This window comes from Procambarus clarkii, chromosome 39 (assembly GCF_040958095.1).
Source record: "Procambarus clarkii isolate CNS0578487 chromosome 39, FALCON_Pclarkii_2.0, whole genome shotgun sequence".
Classification (NCBI taxonomy): domain Eukaryota; kingdom Metazoa; phylum Arthropoda; class Malacostraca; order Decapoda; family Cambaridae; genus Procambarus; species Procambarus clarkii.
This window is the reverse complement of record NC_091188.1, coordinates 31,640,190-31,667,448: the sequence shown is the minus strand read 5'-3', so window position 1 is coordinate 31,667,448 and position 27,259 is coordinate 31,640,190. Positions and strand designations below refer to the sequence as shown.

Here is a 27,259-nt window from a genome sequence, read left to right as displayed (position 1 = left end):
AAGCAATGTTTACACATTCTTCGAAGAGTATAGTTGCCATGATTGATGTAGTTAAAAGAATGAAAAGTTATATCAAAGGTAATAATGATAAGTTGTTAACTATATCAACAGAAAAGAGAACAAGAAACGATAAATCTGTATCAATAAAACTTAATGCCTGTCAATACAAGGTTGTACCTCACTAAATTTCTAACAGTAATTACTGATGGGTATGTGCCCAACAAGGGATGGTATTGTATGTAGCAAGTACAACTTTGCACCGTGCCAAAGTTTTCTCCACGACGAATTTTGCTATACCATATTAACTGGACATTAAAAGGGGGCCGCCTAGAGTTGAACAAAGGGGCCGTCTAGAGGTACATAAAGGGGCCGCCTAGAGGAACATAAAGGGGCCGCCTAGAGGCCCATAAAGGGGCCGCCTAGAGGTGCATAAAGGGGCCGCCTGGAATCAAATAATGTGGCCGCCTAGAGTCACACAAAAGGGCCGCCTAAAGACACATAAAGGAACCAGCTAGAGGCCGCCTAGAGGCACATAAAAATGGGCCGCTTAGAGGTACATAAAGGGTCCGATTAGAGGCACATAAAGGGCCCCCTAGAAGTACATAAAGGGGACCCCCTAGAGGTACATAGAGAGGCCGCCTAGAGGCATATACAGGGCCGCCTAGAGGCATATACAGGGCCGCCTAGAGGCAATACAGGGCCGCCTAGAGGCATATACAGGGCCGCCTAGAGGCACAAAAAGGGGCAACCTAGAGGTGCATAAAAGGCCGACTAGAGGCACATAAAAGGGCCGCCTAGATGCACATAAAGGCGCCGCCTAGAGGTACATAAAGGGCCGCCTACAGGTGCATAAAAGGCTGCCTAGAGGTGCATAAAAGCTCCACTTAGAGGTGCATAAAAAGCCGCCTAGAGGTACATAGACGGGCCGCCTAGAGTCACATAAAGAGGCTGCCTAGAGGCATATAAAGGGCCGCCTAGAGGCACATAAAGGGGCAACTAAGAGGTGCATAAAAGGCCGCCTAGAGGCACATAAAGGGGGCGCATTGAGGCACATAAAGGAACCGCCTAGAGGTGCATAAAGAGACCGCCTAGAGGTATATAAAGGGGCCGCCTAGAGGCATGTAAATGGGCCGCCTAGAGGCCAATAAAGAGCCGCCTAGAGGCACATGAATGGGCCGCCTAGAGGTACATAAAGGGCCGCCTAGAGGCACATAAATGGCCACCTAGAGGTACATAAAGGGGCTGCCTAAAGGTGCATAAAGGGACCAACTAAAGGCAAATAAAGAGCCGCCTAGAGGTACAAAAATGAACCGCTTGGATGGACTTAAAGGGGCGGCCAATAGGTACATAAAGGGCCGCCTAGAGGTACATAAAGGCACGCCTAGAGGTACATAAAGAGGCGGCCTAGAGACACATAAAGGAGCCACCTAGAAGCACATAAAGGAGCCGCCTAGAGGCACATATTGAGGCGCCTAGAGATACATAAATGGGCTGCCAAGAGGCACATAAAGGGCCGCCTAGAGGCACATTAAGGGGCCGCCAAGAGGTACATAAAGGAGCCGCCTAGAGGTACATAAAGGGGCGCTTAGAGGCACATAAAGGGGCCGCCTAGTGGCACATAAAGGGCCACCTAGAGGTACATAAAGGGGCCGCCTAGAGGTACATAAAAGGGCCGCCTAGAGGTACATAAAGGGTCGCTTAGAGGCACATAAAGGGGCCGCCTAGAGGTACATAAAAGGGCCGCCTAGAGGTACATAAAGGGTCGCTTAGAGGCACATAAAGGGGCCACCTAGAGGTACATAAAGAGGCCGCCTAGAGGTACATAAAAGGGCCGCCTAGAGGTACATAAAGAGCCGCCTAGAGGTACATAAAGAGCCGCCTAGAGGTACCTATAGTGGCCATCTAGAGTTACGTAAAGGAGCCGCCTAGAGGTACATAAAGGGGCCGCTTAGAGGCATATAAAGGGCCGCCTAGAGGCATATAAAGGGCCGCCTAGAGGTACATAAAGGGCCGCCTAGAGACCCATAAAGGGCTGCCAAGAGGCACATAAAGGGGACGCCTAGAGGTACATAAAAGCCCGCCTAGAGGCACATAAATGGCCCGCCTAGAGGTGCATAAAAGGGTCCCCCTAGAGGCACATAAATGGCCCGCCTAGAGGTGCATAAAAGGGTCCCCCTAGAGGCACATAAATGGCCCGCCTAGAGGTGCATAAAAGGGTCCCCCTAGAGGCACATCTAGGGGCCACCTAGAGGTACATAAAGGGGCCGCCTAGAGACATATAAAAAGGGGCGCCTAGGGCACATAAAGGGCCGCCTAGAGGCACAAAAAAGGGGCCGCCAAGAGGCACATAAAGAAACCGCCTAGAGTCACGTAAAGGGCCGCCTAGAGGTGCATAATCTGTTATACTCAAATTATTTTTGAATCTCGCGCCCACGTGGGAACCACCGCCACCGCCACCCAAGCCCACATCAACAAGCCTTGTGTGTTGCCTGTACCAGTTCCAGCTATTGCAATCATCTTCTACAGTTTCAACTGCTCTGCAGCTGTGTTGTGCGCTCTATTGAGAAACAATTGCCGAAAAAAAGTCTACAACCGTTTGACTAGTGTCGCCTCCCCAAGCTCACACACCTCGCCACCTCTCACCATCGCCACAGCCTCCGGCTACACCACTCTGCTGTGAACCCCTGTCTCCCTGTCATGCTTTCTCCACCGCCATCGTCGCAATATCGTCGTCGTCAGAATTTATCTTCGCGCTTCCAACATCAACAGAGTGTGGGGTCCCCCGAGCTTCGCGCCACCGCCGCCAGGAGCGCTGCCATTGCACCAGTTTGTAAACACACCTCACATGTGCTTCTTCACACGGCTCATCACCGTTTTTCGTTTTGGCCACTGTTATACTACAAATCCTGCAGCCCTGAGTTAAGTAATTATGAGCTAAGATATCGTGTGCTATGATTTATTAATGAGGTTTAATGTAAATATATCCAAAATATCTTATGAATTAACCTTTCAGTGACTTGTTAAATATTGGAGCCGGTTCAGTACTCCAGGCCCACAGTTTCTATGAGACATTTCAATATTCCCTGCATTGATTCCATTATTCATTAATTGTTACTAGTGTCATTAGTGAATTCAAAGGTGAGAGAAGTAAGAAATAATTTTTCTAGCAGTTTATTTTGCATAATAGAAATTTGATTTTGAGATTTCCATAGACAATAGAACATAGAAATTTTTTTATATTTCTCCAGACCTAACTTTGAAATTTATCCTTTAAGCATTTTATTTTAAACTTTTACCATAGGAGTTATATACATTCCTGTGTCCAGTTTATGTGCTACATCCATATTTCTTGCATTGCCACTTGTTGTGTTGAATCTTTTTAATGAAATTTTGCAATTGCATTTTACAGTTTTTATTCTAAATTGCTGTGCTTAGACTGGGTTTAATTAATTTGCATGCTTCTAATCCCAGCCATATTCATACCAGATTGCTAATTTAATTCACAATTTTGCTAGTTCTTAATTATGTGTGCTAATTTAATTCACACTTTGCTTGTTCTTAATTATTTGTTGCCTAGCCCAATTTAATAGTTTTATTTGTGCCATTTTTTTCTTACTTTGGCCAAGTTGATATTTTTTTGTGTGTTTATTTTTGTTTATACTATTTCTGATGCCAGGTGCACTTAATTATAATCTGCATTCTAACATTACTTCCACGGCTGTGACAATGCCTACCACTGTTGAAAAACCTTCAGACTCAACGGGAACAGTTGCTCATCCCAATGGCCAGAGATCAGCTCAGGAAATGGATATTCCTCTTTTTGCTGGTGAATCCCGCTTATTAGAGTCATGGTTTAGTAAGGTTGAAGCGAAAACTGTTGCACGTTTTTCTAAGCCTACTGATGCCGAATACTTGGCAATTGCACGGTCAGCTGTGGACACAACCAAAGGTGATGCACGTTTTGTTGTTGATGAGAAAGCCATTGTTAGCCTCCAGTCTTGGCCCGAATTTAAGGATTTCTTTCGCTAGCGCTTTGTTAATAAAGGAGACCTTGACCCGTATAGGTTAGTTAAGAAAATTGTCAATGCCACCATGTAGCCTGGTGAATCGTTTAATGCTCGATCAGTATCTGTATGCCTTAGTTTCTGCTATGAATAATTAAACTTGGTTAGATAAAGACAATAATCTGTCCCCTGAGGTCAAGATGATAGCATTTGGGACTTTAATGCCTTGTGCCCAAGAGCATACTAAACCGATCATCGAGCAACAAAATTTTGGAGTTAAACATGAAATTGGTGAAGTGTTTGAGGCTATTAACAATGCCGCCGATAAACTAGCTCCTCGAAGTGCTCAACTGTTGCCACCCTCTGATACTGTAAATGTAGTAACAAGCTCTCAGCATCCTCCCACAAACTCTTGGTCGCAGAAGCGTACCCATGCTCGTAGCCCCCAGTCAAATTCGCCGCCTCATAAAATGCCGAAATGCCATAGTCCACAATCATCCACTCCCTCATGTTGGCATTGTGGTAAGAGTAACCACCTCGCAAGGGACTGTTGGTCCGCCCCTAGATCATCACCTCCTAGACAATTCTCTCGGCCTCCTCATCAATCTAATCATTCTAGGCTTCCATATTGCACGTACCATAAACAAGTTGGTCACCACACTGCGGATTGTAGAGCTAGGCAAAGGACATCTCCACCTCGTAACTCCCACGGTCATTCTTGGCGAGGCGCACAGTGTCCAAGACATTATCAGAACTCACGTAATTACAACTCCCAGCCCAGTTATAATGCAACTTCAAATTATAATACTCGGTCACAGAATGCTGGAGTTCAGAATGTTCACTCCATTTCGTCGGGAAACCCCCAAGGCCATCCGCTAACCAATTCAAGCTAGCCAATCCTAGTGCCCTCCCTGTGTATTCAGTAGCTACCCAAAATAGATTTGGACACTTGACAGAGGAGGACGCTGACTCTAGACCAGTTGTAGATGTTGACGGATCACAGTAAATTTGACACAAACAAGACACAGATAACCTAGACAACATAAGTCAAAAGTAGTAACTTGTCCAGTCTCAAGTGATGGTCCCCTCGTCTCAGTAATCGTACATGGTAGAGTTTTAAAAGTTTTTCTTGACTCAGGTGCAAAAATTAATATTGTCAAGCCCTCAGCTCTTAGAGACATTGAAAGTAATCACCCTACTACTTTAAAACAGTCACACATACCTTTTCTAAGTAGTATTTCAGGAAATAAAGTAAAAGTTCAGGGTGAAATTGACCTCCCACTCAAGTTCAATGATGTCACATTGTCTATAACATGTTTAGTTGCTGACATTATTCATTTTCCTGGAGACATTCTCTTAGGTCTGTACATCATGATTGATGAAAATATTGCATTGTTTTTCCATCGTTGGAATATAAGTATCAAAGACCACGTCATACCCTTGTGTAGCATGTATCAACAGGGCCATGAGTTCAACCTCCAATTAGATTACGTTAATTTTGTTGACACCCGCCTTGCTAGCGTAGGTCTGTCAGATCCTTGTAGTGGTAGCATACCCGAGAAAACAGGCACTCGATTGAAGCATAGTAGTTGTGCAGTTGTTAAGGAGAATGAGTATCGGGACTTTCTGGAAGGGGACGCCCTAACGGATTCTCGTTGTCTCACTCGCCTGGCAGCTTCCATCTCTGAAGTCAGTGGTTCCACGGCTACTGACACTGTGCTACACTCTCATTCTCTCACCAGAATAAGAGTTAAGGTTCAGGGAGTGCCTGAGTTGTCGGATGTGATTGCAGAAAGTGAAACATGTAAAATGAATGGTACATTTGTTGAACCCTCCTGGCACACAGTGCAGGATGGTACTGTTACATTATTTATTGCAAACACTAGTAATGCCGACATCCATCTCCAGTCTGGTACCCATGTTGTAGATTTTGCCCATTACTCATTACCGGTGCGAGTTGTGGATGATGTCTCCATGGATCATATTGTTTGTACACTCACACCAGGAGAACAGGGATCTCAGCCAGAGGTGAAAGCACAACACCTTAGTCCTACTGATTTTCCTGACTCTGTGGCTCAGCTTTTGGAAATTTTGAACAGGAATTGAGCTGTTGTTGCTCTACCAGGAGAAAAGTTAGGTCTCACTCCTCTTATTATACATAAAATTCCCCTTGAACAAGGAACTACGCCTATTTATGTACCAGCTTACAGTCTTCCCCATTCTCAGAGAGCAGAAGCCGATAGACTTGTAGAGGAAATGTTACAGAGTGATGTAATTGAATCGAGTAATTCGCCATGGAACGCTCCATTGATTCTAGTACCAAAGTGAGATGGGACTTGGAGACCTGTAATCGATTATCGCAAGCTTAACAGAGTAACAATACCTGATCGTTTCCCACTTCCAGTTCTAAATGATTTGTTGCAAAGTATTGGCCGAAACAAAGTATTCTCAATGTTAGATTTGTTGCAGGGATTCTGGCAAATCACCCTTGATGAGGAAAGTAAACAATTGACAGCCTTTAGCACTCCCAATGGTCATTTTCATTTCAAAAGAATGCCATTTGGTTTGCGGAGTAGTCCAATAACCTTTTCACGGCTCATGACAAATCTATTTTGTAGATTGATAGGAAGTACTCTTCTAGTTTACCTTGATGATCTCATAATCATGTCGCAAGATGTTCAGACTCATTTCCAGAACCTTGAGAAAGTACTTGCAAAGCTCGCTGAAGCTAATTTAAAAATAAAGCTTGCAAAATGTTCATTTTTAAAGCAAAAGATTAATTTCCTAGGTCATACAGTTACACCTTCAGGTATTACATTGAATGAATAAAAAATTATTGCTGCCCGTGATTTTCCAACACCTCGTACCGCAGAAGCCGTAAGACAGTTCACAGGTCTTGTAGGATTTTATCGTTCATTTATTGCTGGATTCTCTATTATAGCCGCTCCGCTTTACAAGTTGCAAAAAAAAGATGAACCCTTTGTTTGGGGAGAGGCCCAGGATCAGTCATTCAAAAAACTCAAGTCAGCCTTGATTTCGTCACCTGTCCTTAGGTACCCAGATTTTTCTAAACCTTTTACGTTGGTTACAGATGCTAGTGACATAGGTTTAGGTGCTGCATTACTTCAAACAGGTCACAGAGATCACGCAATAGCTTATGCTAGCCATACTTTATCTAAAGAAGAGAAAAATTATAGTGCAACAGAACGAGAAGCCTTGGCAGTTGTTTGGGCACTTAAACATTTCAAGGATACAATTTATAATTACCCAGTTCATGTTCTTACAGATCACCAACCATTAATTCCCTTGTTCAAAAATAAGAATCCAGTTGGAAAGTTTGCTAGATATTTGCTCACAATTCAAGAATTCAATCCCACATTTGGATATATTCCAGGGAAGCAAAATGTTGTAGCCGATGCGTTTTCTCGACACGTAGCTGCGATTCAGTTAAATTACCCAGCATTAGATGCTACAGTAGTAGAAACGGAACAAAGACAAGACCCCATATGGGCACCCGTCATTAAATTTTTGACTAAGCAAGACACTCGCCCGATTCATAAACCGCCAGTACCATTGAAAGAACTAGTTATGTTGGACAATTTACTGAGTAGAGTAGTAAAGCTAGGGACAGTCCCGAGGAAATGTTGTCAGTTAGTTGTTCCAGCTGTCTTGGTACCAACTGTGTTAAAAATTATCCATGATGCTCCTGCAAGTGCACATCCAGGAAAGGATCGTACACTCCAACAAGGTCGATTGAAGTATTTTTGGCCAAAAATGGCTAAGGAGATTGCTCATTATGTTGAAAGATGTTTAACCTGCTTACAGCACAAGGGGCATGTTTCAGGACCTAATCCAATTCAGGTGTACCCAGCAACTAAAGCTCCTTGGGAACGAATATCGATGGATTTATTGACAAATTTTGCGGAAACAGAGAAAGGGAACAAACATTTGCTTGTAATGGTCGATAATTTTTTACAGTTTTGCGAACTAGTTCCTATCCCGAACAAAACAGCAGAAACTATAGCAAGTGCATTCCATGACCAAATAATTTGTAGATATAGTATGCCTAAAGTAATCTTTTCAGATAATGGTCCAGAATTCAGTAATAGAATTTTAACTAGCTTGTGTGATTTATATAACATCAAAAAATGTAGCATCATGCCTTATCATCCAGCAAGTAATGAACTAGCCGAACGTACTAACAGGAAAGTGTTAGATGCCTTGAGAGTCACGTTGAATTTTGATAACAACAATTGGGATGATTTTATACCCTTAATTCAGTGTGCTATAAATTCTTCAATTAATGTTTCTACTGGTGACACACCTCACGCTATTCTTTATGGTACAGATAAGATCCTCCCTAATGAATTGATTAACATACCTCCTACTCCCTTATATAACTAGATTATTTTGTTCAAGTGAAGCGTAGACAAATGCAACTAGTATTCAAGAAAATACGTGAACAACTGTCCAAAGCAACAGCCGAGTTCACCCTAGCAAGGAATGCACGAGCTAAACCCAGTAAAATAACTATTGGATCTGTAGTAATGATACTTAACCAACACAGGTCTGGTCCTATGTATAAGTTAATTAAGAAATTTTTGGGTCCATATAAGGTAACCGAGCTTATCAAAGGTAATAAGTACAGACTAAAGAACTTAGTAACAAGAGAGTATATAAATGAACATTTAGACCACGTGAAGTTAGCTAAAATGACTGTTGACGAGACTGATGAGGAAGATGACAATGAACTTACCCAGACAGATACTCCTATTGAAACACCACCTTCTGTGGTTGACAGACCACTTAATGTTCAGCAACCCCATACTAGCACTTATAATCTTAGATCAAGACCTCTCTTTTCAACCGTGCACTCACCCCATGTCCAATGGCTAGATATTAACGAGGATATCTCTCAAGATGATAGTTTGTCACATGAAGTTTCATCTGTTCCGGACCTTTAGTCAGAGCCAGAGTTGTATAGTGCTCTGGATGAGCTAGGTGTAGATATCCGCAGAATTTATAATTGAGTGCACTCTGCAGTTATTCTGTTTGTTTTGAAAAAAAAAATCATTTGCAGTATTTCTACCATATGTGTCTTATTCTTACCATTAGATATAATGTATAGTTTTTCTCAACTTTATTTTGTTATAAATTAGATGCCATTGTTAAGTCTACTATCATTTGTATTTTTACAGTGCTTGTCATAAGAGTTTATTAATGTTCTAGCAACCACATTGTGGCCAGTGAATCCTGACTGCTGTCACGCAGATGTTAGTCTTCTTGTTCCAGGTGTCGGAAAATCCGACACCATTTTATAATCATACAGATAATAGCTGTATTGTATAAACAAGTTACCCATAGAAAATGTAACTTGTAGTGGAATTACCGTCTATAGAAAACGGGATATCATCACCACATACTATTATAATTCACCAGCTATTCTGCTGGGAATTGTTCTTAAATACATTAGTCTTTGGACTTTACCATCATAAAACATCTTATATAAATTAACTTAATTATCAATATTAAAGTAGAGTAAATGTGACCCTTCTATCACTTTCTGACATGTGGACAATGTAAGCCAGGCGTCAGAGTGGGGAAGGAGGGAAGCCATTGTTGTGTCACCTCCGAGACGGGTGGAGCAAATTTGGCTCCTATCATATCTGGACAATGTCGGCCAGGCGTCAATAGTATGGAGTGTTAGAAGCAGCCATTGTTGAGACTAGACCAGAGGCTCACAGGAGCAAATTCGGCTCCTGTTAATTTTACTTGGATGTAGTGTTATGGAAACTAAAAGTGTACCATTATCAACACGCTGTCTACAAATTCAAGTTAAGTGTCTATCCGAAACCCATGTATCTTTCATTTATGGCCATTAATGTCATTATATAGGGTGTCCCGGTTAGAGCACGTGGAAGCCTCAAACTAAAGGTAATTAAGCCAGGTCTTTAATGTTCCATGTACAGTATTTTCTCTGATATAACTTGTCATATATAGGTATCTGGCTTTACAGCTAGCGCCCTTTTGACAGGTCAAGACGAGGAGGAAGATTTTGTGCACCAGTTACTGGGTGATGGAAGCTACCTCAAAGAGGATAATTTGGTGTCTACACCCTAGTTATACCTGGTGGACTAACTTGCTGTACTATAAGATAAGGAACCTTTTCAATGTATGTAGTTACTGTAGTTTGATTGGCTGCATATATATTAATTTAATAACCCCCCCTAATGTGTAGAGGATCGATTTGTGAGATTATGAGATTATTGCAGAAATACAGTCCACTTATCATTATACAAATTGCTATCGAAGTATATAAATTAACGTATATATAAATTCATATAAATTAAATAAATATAAATCTCACAGGTCGGTTCCCACATTATTTGGTCATCTTCGAATCGGATGACGGATTATTTGATCCTTTGAACCCACATTTGGTCATCTTAGTACCGGATGAACCAGTTAACCAGTGGATTCATTAAATAAACTAGTGCAGTGTGATTTAAACAAAGCCAGTCAAGACGGCGGCGTTGACTCGTGCGAGTTCACGAGCCCCGCTCAGTTCAGTTAAGCCTTAGTCAGCGGTTTCAGGGACACCCACAGATATTTGGTGGCGTGTTATTTCGTGAAATGACAGCGCTAATATAGAAGCCAGCCAAATTAGTGGCTGTGTCCTCGCAAGATTGTTCACGGATTTCGTGGTGTTACATTTCGCGAGAGATTATCTACGAATTTTGTGGAGTTTATTTCGCGAGGTCACTAATAATATTTAATACTTCTAGATAATATTAGAAGTTTCATAGAGGCAATTAAGAGGCTATTATCAATAATTGTGTATATTATTTCTCCAAAATAGAGAATTATTTAATATATTGCACTAGTGATCACAGTATAATATTTACTAATTGCCAACCCACAACAGGGTAGGATATTAAAAATGACTAGTTGAACTATTATTGCTCATCTTAGTCCCATTATTACCATAGTCAGTTGTACTATATTGATCAACCTAACACCATTAATGAATGGTGCAGACCCTATTTTGGGTGTAATTTTTATCAACTCAAGTTGAGTTGTATATATAATAATTTACTTATGATCATTACACCTTTGAGTGATTAATTAGTGTCTCTACCATCCTAGGGTGATATAGAAGAGCTAACCTAAAGGTACTTCCATGACACTGGTTTATCACTCAAATCATTAGTGTGTATGATTGTATATATATATAATGTGTATTAATTTTAAGTGCTAACCTCTAGTAGAGGTAGGATTATTGCCTAGTGAGTGCAGAATTTACCCTAGGCTACCATCAGTGCTTGTTCAGTATTATGAGCAGCCCAAGTACAAGTCCCACAAGGCTTCACCAACGAGCCAGTATGGATAACGCAGGGAGAATGAAAAGAATCCTTGCAGGTCTTAAAGGCCATTTAACAAGACAGATCAAGAAATGTGAAGATTTGTCACAACAATCAACAGTTGATTATGCTGACCTGGAAAGCTATTATCAAGCAGCTGCAGGTAAATTTGAGCAAATCAAATGTCAAATAGCAACATATGTGGCTGAACTTGCCAACACCAATTTATCAGAAACAGAAATAGACGACATTATGGTTGATCTTGCGAATTATGAAGATCACACTCAGGCCACGTTACAGCCTTATGTCAAATTAATTGCCCAGAACAAGGCAACAGCAACAACAACAAGAGTTGCATCTAATACGAGTCAAGCAGAAGCTCGACTCCCTCCAGTTAATTTACCCACTTTCTCAGGAAAAGATGAGGAAGATTGGGACGAATTTTGGAACAAATTCGTTGACCTTGTAGACTCAAAACAATCTTTACCAAAGAGTAGTAAATTCTCTTATTTGCAAGGCCAATTATCAGGTGAGGCTAAAACAGTAGTATCCCATCTGAGATTAACTAATGACGGCTATGATCTGGCAGTAAAACTCCTCAAAGATAATTATGCTGATCCAGAAGTAAGAACATCACATTTAGTTCATGAGCTGTTGCATTTACCCCCACCGGAGGCTTCAGCTGATTCACTCCAAGTCTTCAAGCTGGAGGTAGAATCAATGATCAATGCCCTCAGCCTGACAGCAGATACAAACGGGGCTGAGTGGGTCTTGAAAATAATTGTCCAGGAGAAAATACCTAGGGACATATTGAGACAAATGAGTGTTCATTACAATAAAAGCATCTTATCCATGAATGAAATATCTGAAGGTTTAAAGTCAGTAGTTCATCAATTACGAACACATGACAAATTAAAACCACCAAGTAAACCCTCAGAAACCAATAATAGTAAACCACAGAGTACCAAAGGTACTCCAAATCAATCTAGACAATATAATTCAACACCAAAGTGGAACAGTGGCAGTGTGGGCGTATATGCAGTGGGACCCTCCAAGCCTATAGTTACTGTGTCACCCAAGAACATGACACCAAAGGGTACAGGAAGCTATGGAACATGTTTGTTCTGCAATGAGAAACATTCAATGTACCACTGCCCTAATTTTCCTGATAGTGACGCCCGTGTTGAGCGACTCAAAGATTTGCAACATTGCACGAGGTGCCTCAGGAAACATAACATCAACGACTGTGATACCCAATTACACACCTGTAATAGGTGTAACAAAGGTCAGCACCATGCAGCATTGTGCAGAGACACCAAAACAACGTCTCCAAACCCCAAGGTGGAAGATAGCATTCCCACCTCAGTACAGTACTGCAAGGTGCAACCAACAAACAGTGTCCAATCGGCAAAGTCTAAAGGTAATACGACTTTGCCTACTGCCCAAATTACCATCCTGAATAAGAGGGCCAAGGTCCATACCCGTGGGTTGTTTGACCAAGGATCCCAGAGAACATATGTCACTAAAAAGCTGGCAGATGAATTACAATTAAGGCCTGTAGCCCAGACGTCATTCAACATCTCAGGGTTTGTAACAGATGCAGGACCTCAAGTCTACCAGGTGGTACAACCATCAGTACGTTTAGGCAGGTACATCTGTCGAGTACAAGCCATTGTGGTGGACAAAATACCAGTAGACCTACAAGTTCAAGGTCTGAGAGCAACAGCCAAATTCCTGAGAAATAGAGGAATAAAATTGGCAGATAATATTAAGTCTGATCACCTCACCGACTTCGGTCTCCTTGTAGGGACAGACTATTGCCATCGATTCATCGGTAGCCCTACTAAATATCAGGGTATAACCATGTTAAACTCTGCAGGAGGTAAATTACTCTCAGGCCCAGTATCAAGCCTGAGGAGACCTATGCCTGCAGATAAACAATACCAGTAGAGATCTAAATTTGTCAGCTGATTATATTTCTCCAGTAGCATTATACTAAGGAGATTACAGCTGACTATAGTAACAGAGGTTGATGTTAGTATCATCATTTGAAGCTGGAGATGAGTTCATGAGGCCTCAGTGGCAAATCAGTGAACAGTAGCCTAAAACAGCTACAAGTCACTGCGACCAATGTCACTGAACCCACTGCAGTCTCAGAACCATACTTTACTTTAATGATGAGCTATTCAATCTTCTGAAACAATTAACTAAATTAAACCCCAATAAATCTGATGACCGATTTGATACATTTATTATTTAATCAAGATGTATTCCATGGGCCTCAGTGTTTATATATCAGTGACCAGTTACCTGAAGAAACTTCAAGTTATATCTAATGTCACTGATCTCACTGCAGTCCCTGAATCATACTTGACTGTAGTACTTGATCACATTCAGTCTTCTGGGTTAAATAATATGTAATAAGGCTTGAATATTAGCCTTTCAAGAGTTGACAGGGAAATGAAATCGCATTAGACTTCTAACCCCTGCAACTCTAGTACGGGACATCCGTCCTGCACGAACAGACGCACAAATGTGTGATTACTAACTACTAACATCAAATTAATCTAATAATTCGAAGGAGGAGTATCGGTGTTCGTCTGTTCTAATTAGGACTTCGACCCGTGAGCAGCCCCTGGGGAATTATGTCAGAAAATCCGACACCATTTTATAATCATACAGATAATAGCTGTATTGTATAAAAAAGTTACCCATAGAAAACGTAACTTGTAGTGGAATTACCGTCTATAGAAAACGGAATATCATCACCACATACTATTATAATTCACCAGCTATTCTGCTGGGAATTGTTCTTAAATACATTAGTCTTTGGACTTTACCATCATAAAACATCTTATATAAATTAACTTAATTATCAATATTAAAGTAGAGTAAATGTGACCCTTCTATCACTTTCTGACATGTGGACAATGTAAGCCAGGCGTCAGAGTGGGGAAGGAGGGAAGCCATTGTTGTGTCACCTCCGAGACGGGTGGAGCAAATTTGGCTCCTATCATATCTGGACAATGTCGGCCAGGCGTCAATAGTATGGAGTGTTAGAAGCAGCCATTGTTGAGACTAGACCAGAGGCTCACAGGAGCAAATTCGGCTCCTGTTAATTTTACTTGGATGTAGTGTTATGGAAACTAAAAGTGTACCATTATCAACACGCTGTCTTCAAATTCAAGTTAAGTGTCTATCCGAAACCCATGTATCTTTCATTTATGGCCATTAATGTCATTATATAGGGTGTCCCGGTTAGAGCACGTGGAAGCCTCAAACTAAAGGTAATTAAGCCAGGTCTTTAATGTTCCATGTACAGTATTTTCTCTGATATAACTTGTCATATATAGGTATCTGGCTTTACAGCTAGCGCCCTTTTGACAGGTCAAGACGAGGAGGAAGATTTTGTGCACCAGTTACTGGGTGATGGAAGCTACCTCAAAGAGGATAATTTGGTGTCTACACCCTAGTTATACCTGGTGGACTAACCTGCTGTACTATAAGATAAGGAACCTTTTCAATGTATGTAGTTACTGTAGTTTGATTGGCTGCATATATATTAATTTAATAACCCCCCCTAATGTGTAGAGGATCGATTTGTGAGATTATGAGATTATTGCAGAAATACAGTCCACTTATCATTATACAAATTGCTATCGAAGTATATAAATTAACGTATATATAAATTCATATAAATTAAATAAATATAAATCTCACAGGTCGGTTCCCACACCAGGCCTTGTATATAGCTTGTAAATATATTGAACATTAAATATATTGTACATTGGTCGTGTAAATATATTGCACATTGAAGAAAAGAAAAAAGAGAAAAAAAATCATTATCTAATCTTAAAATTCGTTTGTGGTTGTTAGGTCAGAACTTTGTTCCATTAATGTAATAATTGTTTAATTTTGTATGGTTTTAGAGCACATGCCATTGACACAGGTTAATAATTTTGTTTAGGCAATACCTTGAGTTGTATTGTTCATATCTGATCAGTAGACATACACATATTCTTAATACTCTTGTTTAATCAAAGCATTGTTACCATGATTTTCACCTATTATGATGAATTTTTTTTTTGGTGCATATGCCGAGTTGTTAGTATTACGCACACCTGATCTTCTTTCAATGTTTTATTATTTAAATTTCACATGTAAGCCATTATTGAATGCCACCGAAGTCTTTTCAGTATCATTGTAACTATATAGCTAGCCAGAGCTTGTCGACAAGGGACGTCGACTTGGTAGCGTGTCCGAGCGGTGTTATATTCAAATTGTATGTCCGTTGAGACATAACCAATCACAGGCAAGTAGGCCTCTGACGTCATGCCAGACAGACAGTCACCAGCTGTGCTCCCAGCAGCCCAGTTCTCCCAACAGACTCAGAGTAGGTGGACCTCGGCTGGCCAGTTATACACCTTGTTGTCTTAATCAATAAAACTACAGAAGCGCCTACTGAGTATAACATTCAACCCCACAAGGCAACGAGTAAAATGGCTGCCGAGAGGCACATAAAGGGGCCGCCAAGAGGCACTTAAAGCGGCCACCTTGAGGCATATAAAGAGGCCGCTTGGAGGTTCATAATTCGGCTGCCTAGAGGAACATTAAGGGCTGCCTAGAGGTACATAAAGGGCCACCTAGAGGTACATAAAGGGGCCGCCTAGAGGTACATAAAGGCGCTGCCTAGAGGTACCTAAATGGGTCGCCTACAGGTGCTTAATGGGGTCGCCTATAGGTACATAATAAGACCGCCTAGAGGCACATAAAGAGGCCGCCTAGAGGTACATAAAAGGGACGCTTAGAGGTACAAAATGGCCGCCAAGAGGCACATAAAGGGCCGGCAAGAGGCACATAAAGGGACCGCCTAGAGTTACATAAATGGGCCGCCTAGAGGTACATAAATGACCGCGTAGAGGTGCATAAAGGGCCGCCTAGAAGTACATAAAGGGCCGCCTAGAAGTACATAAAGGGGCAGCCTAGAGGTACATACAGAGGACGTCTAGAGGTACGTAAAGTGAACGCCTAGAGATACATAAAGGGGCCGCCTAGAGGTACATAAAGAGGACGTCTAGAGATACATAAAGGGGCCGCCTAGAGGTACAAAAGGGCCGCCTTGAGGCACATAAAGGGCCGCCTAGAGGTACATAAAGGGCCGCCTAGAGGTACATAAAGGGTCACCTAGAGGTACATAAAGGGCCGCCTAGAGGTACATAAAGGGCCACCTAGAGGTACATAAAGGAGCAGCCTAGAGGTATATAAAGGGCCGCCAAGAGGTACATAAAGGGCCGCCTAGAAGCACATAAAGGGGCCACCTAGAGGTACATAAAGGGCCGCCTATAGGCACATAAAGGGCCACCTTGAGGCACATAAAGGGGCCGCCTAGAGGTATATAAAGGGGCCGCCTAGAGGTACATAAAGGGGCAGCCTAGAGGTACGTAAAGGGAACGCCTAGAGGTACATAAAGATGCCGCCTAGAGGTACATAAAGGGCCGCCTAGAGGTACATAAAGAAGCAGCCTAGAGGTACATAAAGGGCCGCCTAGAAGCACATAAAGGGGCCGCTTAGAGGTACATAAAGGGCCGCCTTGAGGCACATAAAGGGTCGCCTAGAGGCACATAAAGGGCCACCTTGACGTACATAAAGGGGTCGCCTAGAGGCACATAAAGGGGCCGCCTAGAGGTACATAAAGGGTCGCCTAAAGGTACATGAAGGGTCGCCTAGAGGTACATAAAGGGTCGCCTAGAGGTACATAAAGAGCCGCCTAGAGGTACATAAATGGGCCGCCTAGAGGCACATAAAGGGCCACCTTGAGGCACATAAAGGGGCCGCCTAGAGGCACATAAAGGGGCTGCCTAGAGGCACATGAAGGGCCGCCTAGAAGCACATAAAGGGGCCGCCTAGAAGCACATAAAAGGCCGCCTATCGGCACATAAAGGGGCCGCCTAGAAGCACATAAAGGGGCCGCCTAGAAGCACATAAAAGGCCGCCTATCGGCACATAAAGGGGCCGCCTAGAAGCACATAAAGGGCCGCCAATAGGCACATAAAGAGGCCGCCTACAGGCACATAAAGAGCCGCCTAGAGTCACATAAAGGGGCCGCCTAGAGGCACATAAAGGGCCGCCTAGAGGTGCATAAAGGGGCCGAGTAGAGGTACATAAAGGGGCCGAGTAGAGGTACATAGAGGGCCGCCTAGAGGTACATAAAGGGCCGCCTAGAGGCACATAAAGAGCCGCCTAGAGGCATATAAAGGGCCGCCTAGAGGTGCAAAAAGGGCCCGCCTTGAGGCACATAAAGAGGCCGCCTAGAGGTACATAAAGGGGCCGCCTAGAGGTACATAAAGAGGTCGCCTTGAGGCGCATAAAAGGCCGCCTAGAGGTGCATAAAGCGGTGCCTAGAGGCACACAAAGGGGCCGCCTATAGGTAAATAAAGGGGCCGCCTATAGGTAAATAAAGGGGCCGCCTAGAGGTACATAAAGGGCCGCCTAGAGGCACAAAGAGGACTCCTAGAGGTACATAAAGGGGTCGCCTAGAGGTACATAAAGGGGCCGCCTAAAGGTACATAAAGGGCCGCCTAGAGGTACATAAAGAGGCCGCCTAGAGGCACATAAAGGGGCCGCCTAGAGGCACATAAAGGGCCGCCTAGAGGCACATAAAGAGCCGCCTAGAGGTACATAAAGGGCCGCCTAGAGGCACATAAAGGGCCGCCTAGAGGTACATAAAGGGGCGCCTAGAGGTACATAAAGGGCCGCCTAGAGGCACATAAAGGGCCGCCTAGAGACACATAAAGAGCCGCCTAGAGGCACATAAAGGGCCGCCTAGAGGCACATAAAGGGCCGCCTAGAGGCACATAAAGAGCCGCCTAGAGGTACATAAAGGGCCGCCTAGAGGCACATAAAGAGCCGCCTAGAGGTACATAAAGGGCCGCCTAGTGGTACGTAAAGAGGCCGCCTAGAGGCACATAAAGGGGCCGCCTAGAGGCACATAAAGGGGCCGCCTAGAGGTACATAAAGGGCCGCCTACAGGCACATAAAGAGCCGCCTAGAGGTACATAAAGGGCCGCCTAGAGGTACATAAAGGGGCCGCCTAGAGGCACATAAAGGGCCGCCTAGAGGTACATAAAGGGCCGCCTAGAGGCACATAAAGAGCCGCCTAGAGGTACATAAAGGGCCGCCTAGAGATACATAAGGGGCCACCTAGAGGTACATAAAGGGCTGCCAAGAGGTACATAAAGGGGCCGCCTAGAGGCACATAAAGAGGCCGCCTAGAGGTACATAAAGGGGCCGCCTAGAGGTACATAAAGAGGTCGCCTTGAGGCGCATAAAAGGCCGCCTAGAGGTGCATAAAGCGGTGCCTAGAGGCACACAAAGGGGCCGCCTATAGGTAAATAAAGGGGCCGCCTATAGGTAAATAAAGGGGCCGCCTAGAGGTACATAAAGGGCCGCCTAGAGGCACAAAGAGGACTCCTAGAGGTACATAAAGGGGTCGCCTAGAGGTACATAAAGGGGCCGCCTAAAGGTACATAAAGGGCCGCCAAGAGAAATATAAAAGGCCACCTAGAGGTACATAAAGGCGCCGCCTAGAGGGACATAAAAGAGCCGCCTAGAGGCACATAAAGGGGCCGCCTAGAGGTACACAAAGGGCCGCCTAGAGGTACATAAAGAGGCCGCCTAGAGGCACATAAAGGGGCCGCCTAGAGGCACATAAAGGGCCGCCTAGAGGCACATAAAGAGCCGCCTAGAGGTACATAAAGGGCCGCCTAGAGGCACATAAAGGGCGCCTAGAGGTACATAAAGGGGCGCCTAGAGGTACATAAAGGGCCGCCTAGAGGCACATAAAGGGCCGCCTAGAGGCACATAAAGAGCCGCCTAGAGGCACATAAAGGGCCGCCTAGAGGCACATAAAGGGCCGCCTAGAGGCACATAAAGAGCCGCCTAGAGGTACATAAAGGGCCGCCTAGAGGCACATAAAGAGCCGCCTAGAGGTACATAAAGGGGCGCCTAGAGGTACATAAAGGGCCGCCTAGAGGTACGTAAAGAGGCCGCCTAGAGGCACATAAAGGGGCCGCCTAGAGGCACATAAAGGGGCCGCCTAGAGGTACATAAAGGGCCGCCTACAGGCACATAAAGAGCCGCCTAGAGGTACATAAAGGGCCGCCTAGAGGTACATAAAGGGGCCGCCTAGAGGCACATAAAGGGCCGCCTAGAGGTACATAAAGGGCCGCCTAGAGGCACATAAAGAGCCGCCTAGAGGTACATAAAGGGCCGCCTAGAGATACATAAGGGGCCACCTAGAGGTACATAAAGGGCTGCCAAGAGGTACATAAAGGGGCCGCCTAGAGGCACATAAAGGGGCCGCCTAGAAGTTTATAAAGGGCCACCTAGAGGTACATAAAGGGCCCGCTTAGAAGTACATAAAGGGCCGCCTAGAGGTACATAAAGGGCCGCCTTGAGGTACATAAAGGGCCGCCTAGAGGTACATAAAGGGCCGCCTAGAGGTACATAAAGGGTCGCCTAAAGGTGCACAAAGGGCCGCCTAGAGGTACATAAAGGGGCCGCCTAGAGGCACATAAAGAGCCGCCTAGAGGTACATAAAGAGATCTCCTAGAGGCACATAAAGGGCCGCCTAGAGGCACATAAAGGGCCGCCTAGAGGCACATAAAGGGGCCGCCTAGAGGCACATAAAGGGCCGCCTAGAGGCACATAAAGGGCCGCTTAGAGGCACATAAAGGGGCCGCTTAGAGGCACATTAAGGGCCGCTTAGAGGCACATAAAGGGGCCGCCTAGAGGCACATAAAGGGCCGCTTAGAGGCACATAAAGGGGCCGCCTAGAGGCACATAAAAGGCCGCCTAGAGGCACATAAAGGGGCCGCCTAGAGGCACATAAAGGGCCGCTTAGAGGCACATAAAGGGGCCGCTTAGAGGCACATTAAGGGGCCGCCTAGAGGTACATAAAGGGGCCGCCTAGATGCACATAAAGGGGCCGCCTAGAGGTACATAAAGGGGCCGCCTAGAGGCACATAAAGGGCCCGCCTTGAGGCACATAAAGGGGCCGCCTAGAGATACATAAAGGGCCGCCTAGAGGTACATAAAGAGGTCGCCTAGAGGCACATAAAGGGGCCGCCTATAGGTAAATAAAGGGGCCGCCTAGCGGTACATAAAGGGGTCGCCTCGAGGCATATAAAGGGCCGCCTAGAGGCACATAAAGAGCCGCCTAGAGGCACAAAGAGAACACCTAGAGGTACATAAAGGGGTCGCCTAGAGGTACATAAAGGGCCGCCTAGAGGTACATAAAGGGCCGCCTAGAGGTACATAAAGGGGCCGACTAGAGGCACATAAAGGGGCCGCCTAGAGGTACATAAAGGGGCCGCAAAGAGGCACATAAAGAGGCGCCTAGAGGCAGATAAAGAGGCACCTAGTGGCCAATAAAGGGGCCGCCAAGAGGCACATAAATGGTCTTCTAGAGGCACATAAAGGGCCGCCTAGAGGCACATAAAGGGGCCGCCTAGAGGCACATAAAGGGGCCGCCTAGAGGTACATAAAGAGGCCGCCTAGAGGCACATAAAGGGCCGCCTAGAGGCACATAAAGGGGCCGCCTAGAGGCACAAAGAGGACACCTAGAGGCACATAAAGGGGCCGCCCAAAGGTACATTAAGGGGCCGCCTAGAGGCACATAAAGGGGCCGCCTACAGGTACATAAAGGGCCGCCTAGAGGTACATAAAGAGGTCGCCTAGAGGCACATAAAGGGCCGCCTAGAGGCACATAAAGGGGCCGCCTAGAGGCACATAAAGGGGCCGCCTAGAGGCACATAAAGGGCCGCCTAGAGGCACATAAAGGGGCCGCCTAGAGGTACGTAAAAAGGCCGCCTAGAGGCACATAAAGGGCCGCCTAGAGGCACATAAAGGGGCCGCCTATAGGCACATAAAGGGGCCGCCTAGAGGCACATGAAGGGGCCGCCTAGAGGTACATAAAGGGGCCGCCTAGAGGCACATAAAGGGGCCGCCTAGAGGCACATGAAGGGGCCGCCTAGAGGCACATAAAGGGCCGCCTAGAGGTACATAAAGGGGCCGCCTAGAGGCACATAAAGGGACCGCCTAGAGGCACATAAAGGGCCGCCTAGAGGCACATAAAGGGGCCGCCTAGAGGCACATGAAGGGGCCGCCTAGAGGCACATAAAGGGCCGCCTAGAGGTACATAAAGGGGCCGCCTAGAGGCACATAAAGGGGCCGCCTAGAGGCACATAAAGGGCCGCCTAGAGGCACATAAAGGGGCCGCCTAGAGGCACATAAAGGGGCCGCCTAGAGGCACATAAAGGGCCGCCTAGAGGCACATAAAGGGGCCGCCTAGAGGCACATAAAGGGCTGCCTAGAGGTACATAAAGGGCCGCCTAGAGGCACATAAAGGGCCGCCTACAGGTACATAAAGGGCCGCCTAGAGGCACATAAAGGGCTGCCTAGAGGTACATAAAGGGCCGCCTAGAGGCACATAAAGGGGCCGCCTAGAGGCACATAAAGGGCTGCCTAGAGGTACATAAAGGGCCGCCTAGAGGCACATAAAGGGGCCGCCTAGAGGCACATACAGGAGCCGCCTAAGAGACATTCCCTTCCCTTCTTCCCCCTCTATCCATCCTTCACCTCTCCTTCTCCTGCTGTAGCCCCCATCCCATCCCCCCCCTCTCTCTCTTTCTCCTCTCTCCACTCTCTCTTCATCTTTCTCTTTCTCCCTCTCCTGCCCCCCCCTCTATCTCTCTCTCGTTGTCTGTCTGTCTGTCTGTCTGTCTGTCTGTCTGTCTGTCTGTCTGTCTGTCTGTCTGTCTGTCTGTCTGTCTGTCTGTCTCTCTGTCTGTCTGTCTGTCTGTCTGTCTGTCTGTCTGCCTGTCTGTCTGCCTGTCTATGAAAATATTGGAGTTCATCGATTTCCAGTAAACTATGATAATGTGTTGGTAAACAACTGAAGTTACCATCAAAACTCTACGGAAACACATATCCCAATTTCACTACAGATATCTTGGAAAATTGCAGGTGGGGGGGGGGGGGGCTCATTATAGATGTCAATATTTCTTAAAGTCTGGCACTAAGGCCAACCCCGCCTGGCCTATGACACTCCCATGCCCACCATGTGTCATCTTGGTAAGTTGGGTGAGGCTGGCCCAAAGTGTCTGGCCTTCAATCTCAGACAGACATTATCTTCTATATATAATTAATTCACTGTGTCGGGGGACAGGCCGCCAGTATATACATACAATACATGTTAGGCTTATATCAAGGTCCCCCCCCCAGAGTGTAATTACTGACCCTCCTCAGGGATCAAGGTCCCCCCCCCCAGAGTGTAATTACTAACCCTCCCCAGGGATCAAGGTCCCCCCCCCAGAGTGTAATTACTGACCCTCCCCAGGGATCAAGGTCCCCCCCCCCAGAGTGTACTTACTGACCCTCCCCAGGGATCAAGGTCCCCCCCCCAGACTGTAATTACTGACCCTCCCCAGGGATCAAGGTCCCCCCCCAGAGTGTAATTACTGACCCTCCCCAGGGATCAAGGACCCCCCCCCCCAGAGTGTAATTACTGACCCTCCCCAGGGATCAAGGCCCCCCCCCAGAGTGTAATTACTGACCCTCCCCAGGGATCAAGGTCCCCCCCCCCAGAGTGTAATTACTGACCCTCCCCAGGGATCAAGGTCCCCCCCCCCAGAGTGTAATTACTGACCCTCCCCAGGGATCAAGGTCCCCCCCCCCAGAGTGTAATTACTGACCCTCCCCAGGGATCAAGGTCCCCCCCCCCAGAGTGTAATTACTGACCCTCCCCAGGGATCAAGGTCCCCCCCCCGAGTGTAATTACTGACCCTCCCCAGGGATCAAGGTCCCCCCCCAGAGTGTAATTACTGACCCTCCCCAGGGATCAAGGTCCCCCCCCCCAGAGTGTAATTACTGACCCTCCCCAGGGATCAAGGTCCCCCCCCCAGAGTGTAATTACTGACCCTCCCCAGGGATCAAGGTCCCCCCCCCCAGAGTGTAATTACTGACCCTCCCCAGGGATCAAGGTCCCCCCCCCCAGAGTGTAATTACTGACCCTCCCCAGGGATCAAGGTCCCCCCCCCCCAGAGTGTAATTACTGACCCTCCCCAGGGATCAAGGTCCCCCCCCCAGAGTGTAATTACTGACCCTCCCCAGGGATCAAGGTCCCCCCCCCAGAGTGTAATTACTGACCCTCCCCAGGGATCATGGTCCCCCCCCCAGAGTGTAATTACTGACCCTCCCCAGGGATCATGGTCCCCCCCCCAGAGTGTAATTACTGACCCTCCCCAGGGATCATGGTCCCCCCCCCCAGAGTGTAATTACTGACCCTCCCCAGGGATCATGGTCACCCCCCAAAGTGTAATTACTGACCCTCCCCAGGGATCAAGGTCCCCCCCCCCCCCCAGAGTGTAATTACTGACCCTCCCCAGGGATCAAGGTCCCCCCCCAGAGTGTAATTACTGACCCTCCCCAGGGATCAAGGTCCCCCCCCCCCAGAGTGTAATTACTGACCCTCCCCAGGGATCAAGGTCCCCCCCCAGAGTGTAATTACTGACCCTCCCCAGGGATCAAGGTCCCCCCCCCCAGAGTGTAATTACTGACCCTCCCCAGGGATCAAGGTCCCCCCCCCCAGAGTGTAATTACTGACCCTCCCCAGGGATCAAGGTCCCCCCCCCAGAGTGTAATTACTGACCCTCCCCAGGGATCAAGGTCCCCCCCCCCCCAGAGTGTAATTACTGACCCTCCCCAGGGATCAAGGTCCCCCCCCCCAGAGTGTAATTACTGACCCTCCCCAGGGATCAAGGTCCCCCCCCCCCAGAGTGTAATTACTGACCCTCCCCAGGGATCAAGGTCCCCCCCCCCAGAGTGTAATTACTGACCCTCCCCAGGGATCAACCCCACAACAACCTGACTAACTCCTGGGTGACTGTTTACTGCTAGGTGGACAGGAGCATTAGGTGAAATGAAACGCGCCCAACAACTTCTGTCTCGCCGGGAATATATACAAGAAGGGGTACCCAGTGGTGCCTGGGATAGTCTGTCTCTCCCCCTACCCTTATTGTCTCCTCTCCTCCCTCTTCAACCCCTATCCTGCCCCTACCCTTCCCCCATCCTCTCCCCCATCCCAATCTTGAGGTTATCTTGAGATGATTTCGGGGCTTTAGTGTCCCCGCGGCCCGGTCCTCGACCAGGCCTCCACCCCCAGGAAGCAGCCCGTGACAGCTGACTAACTCCCAGGTACCTATTTACTGCTAGGTAACAGGGGCATTCAGGGTGAAAGAAACTTTGCCCATTTGTTTCTGCCTCGTGCGGGAATCGAACCCGCGCCACAGAATTATGAGTCCTGCGCGCTATCCACCAGGCTACCAGGCCCCTCTCTTACCTTCCACCTCAACACTTTCCTCCTTATCCCTCTCTCCACCACTCACCTACATCTCCCTCTCCCATCTTTTCCCTCTTCCTCTCCCCTCTTCCCCATCTGTCCCATCTTCCCTCTAACCTCCAACTGACAAACATTTCCATTTAATATATATATATATGTCGTACCTAGTAGCCAGAACGCACTTCTCGGCCTACTATGCAAGGCCCGATTTGCCTAATTAGCTAAGTTTTCCAGAATTAATATATTTTCTCTAATTTTTTTCTTATGAAATGATAAAGCTACCATTTCCTTATGTATGAGGTCCATTTTTTTTAATTGGAGTTAAAATTAACGTAGATATATGACCGAACCTAACCAACCCTACCTAACCTAACCTAACCTATCTTTATAGGTTAGGTTAGGTTAGGTAGCCTAAAAAGTTAGGTTAGGTTAGGTTTTGTAGGTTAGGTTGTCGAAAAACAATTAATTCATGAAAACTTGGCTTATTAGGCAAATCGGGCCTTGCATAGTAGGCTGAGAAATGCGTTCTGGCTACTAGGTACGATATATATATATATATATATATATATATATATATATATATATATATATATATATATATATATATATATATATATATATATATATATATATGTCGTACCTAGTAGCCAGAACGCACTTCTCAGCCTACTATGCAAGGCCAGATTTGCCTAATAAGCCAAATTTTCATGAATTAATTGTTTTTCGGCTACCTAACCTACCTAACCTAACTTTTTCGGCTACCTAACCTAACCCAACCTATAAAGATAGGTTAGGTTAGGTTAGGTAGGGTTGGTTAGGTTCGGTCATATATCTATGTTAATTTTAACTCCAATAAAAAAAATTGACCTCATACATAATGAAGTGGGTAGCTTTATCATTTCATTAGAAAAAAATTAGAGAAAATATATTATTTCAGGAAAACTCGGCTTATTAGGCAAATCTGGCATTGCATAGTAGGCTGAGAAGTGCGTTCTGGCTACTAGGTACGACATATATATATATATATATATATATATATATATATATATATATATATATATATATATATATATATATATATATATATATATATATATATATATATATATATATAACTGAAAACTCACACCCCAGAAGTGACTCGAACCCATACTCCCAGAAGCAACGCAACTGGTATGTACAACCCTGGAAACACAAACCGAAACTGTCTCTATTTTCCGCTTGTTACAACTTGTAATAAAGTTGTTACATCTTGGCTTAACGTGTTTATGACGCATTAGAACGTTGTTACAACTTGCTATATTGGTTGTTATAACTGGTTAGGAAGTGTTAAAACTTGTTCGAACGTTGTACCAACGTCGTAGTTTCGGTGTGTGTTTGGCGGGAAGACGCCTTAATCCACTTGACCATCACGACCGGACATAATGAGGTGATAGCCGAGGCTATTTGAACCACCCCACCGCCGGCACTCGGATAGTATTCTTGGGCATAGCATTTTACCAAATCACCTCATTCTTTGGGGCACACGTGAGGAACACAAATGCGAACAAGCCTGAATGGTCCCCAGGACAATATGCAACTGAAAACTCACACCCCAGAAGTGAGCATAGGGGCCCCACGAGCATAGGGGCCCCCGAGCATAGGGGACTACGAGCATAGGGTCCCCACGAGCATAGGGGCCCCACGAGCATAGGGTCCCCACGAGCATAGGGGCCCCAGGAGCATAGGTGCCCCACGAGCATATGGGCCCCACGAGCATAGGGGCCCCACGAGCATAGGTGCCCCACGAGCATAGGGGCCCCATGAGCATAGGTGCCCCACGAGCATAGGGGCCCCATGAGCATAGGGGCCCCACGAGCATAGGGGCTCCACGAGCATAGGGCCCCCACGAGCATAGGGGCCCCATGAGCATAGGGGCCCCACGAGCATAGGGGCTCCACGAGCATAGGGGCCCCACGAGCATAGGTGCCCCACGAGCATAGGACATGCTCATTATGGAAGCAGACTGTTTAAATATTTAGGTCTTGTTGCAAGCACGCTTATATAAGTTAACCCAACATCCTGGTGTGGGACTAAATATTAAATATTTAAGATATATTTCCAAGTGAATAAACCTTTCAGCTGAAATGAAACGTAATGTTTTGAGTGGAGCACAGAAGAGGAAGAGGAAGAGAGCTGCAGAGGAGAAGGAGAACATTGGAAAACTTCCAAAACTATCATCGTGGCTCAACACAGGTGCAATGACAGCCACTCAAACCATTCCTTCAGATATAGCATCCACATCAGCATCCACTCCTGCAGTGTCAGCCACTAGTACTCTTCCTTCAGATATAACATCCACTCCTGCAATGTCAACCACTAGTACTGTTCCTTCAGATATAACATCCACATCTACATCCATTCCTGCAACCATCATCCAGTTTCAGCAGACATGCCATCATTGCTTGTTGCTGCTGCTGGTGACATTTTACAAGAGGAAATACCCAAAGCTGTAA

General features: G+C 45.8%; 1 protein-coding gene across 1 annotated transcript; it reads left to right on the top strand.

The window, feature by feature from the left end:
- Positions 1–2,697: 2,697 nt before the first annotated feature.
- On the top strand, positions 2,698–27,259 carry LOC138372669 (spore coat protein SP96-like). Its single transcript, XM_069338171.1, has 3 exons — positions 2,698–2,830; positions 3,677–3,826; positions 26,886–27,259. Exons 1-3 carry the CDS (start codon positions 2,698–2,700, stop codon positions 27,257–27,259), a joined length of 657 nt encoding a protein of 218 aa, XP_069194272.1.

Bases quoted from the DNA above. Each gene is read 5' to 3' on its own strand.
- LOC138372669 (XM_069338171.1), top strand. From the start codon at position 2,698: ATGCTTTCTCCACCGCCATCGTCGCAATATCGTCGTCGTCAGAATTTA. The intron at 2,831-3,676 runs GTAAACACACCT...TTCTGATGCCAG, and splicing joins CGCTGCCATTGCACCAGTTT to GTGCACTTAATTATAATCTG. The intron at 3,827-26,885 runs GTGAATCCCGCT...TAAACCTTTCAG, and splicing joins GGATATTCCTCTTTTTGCTG to CTGAAATGAAACGTAATGTT.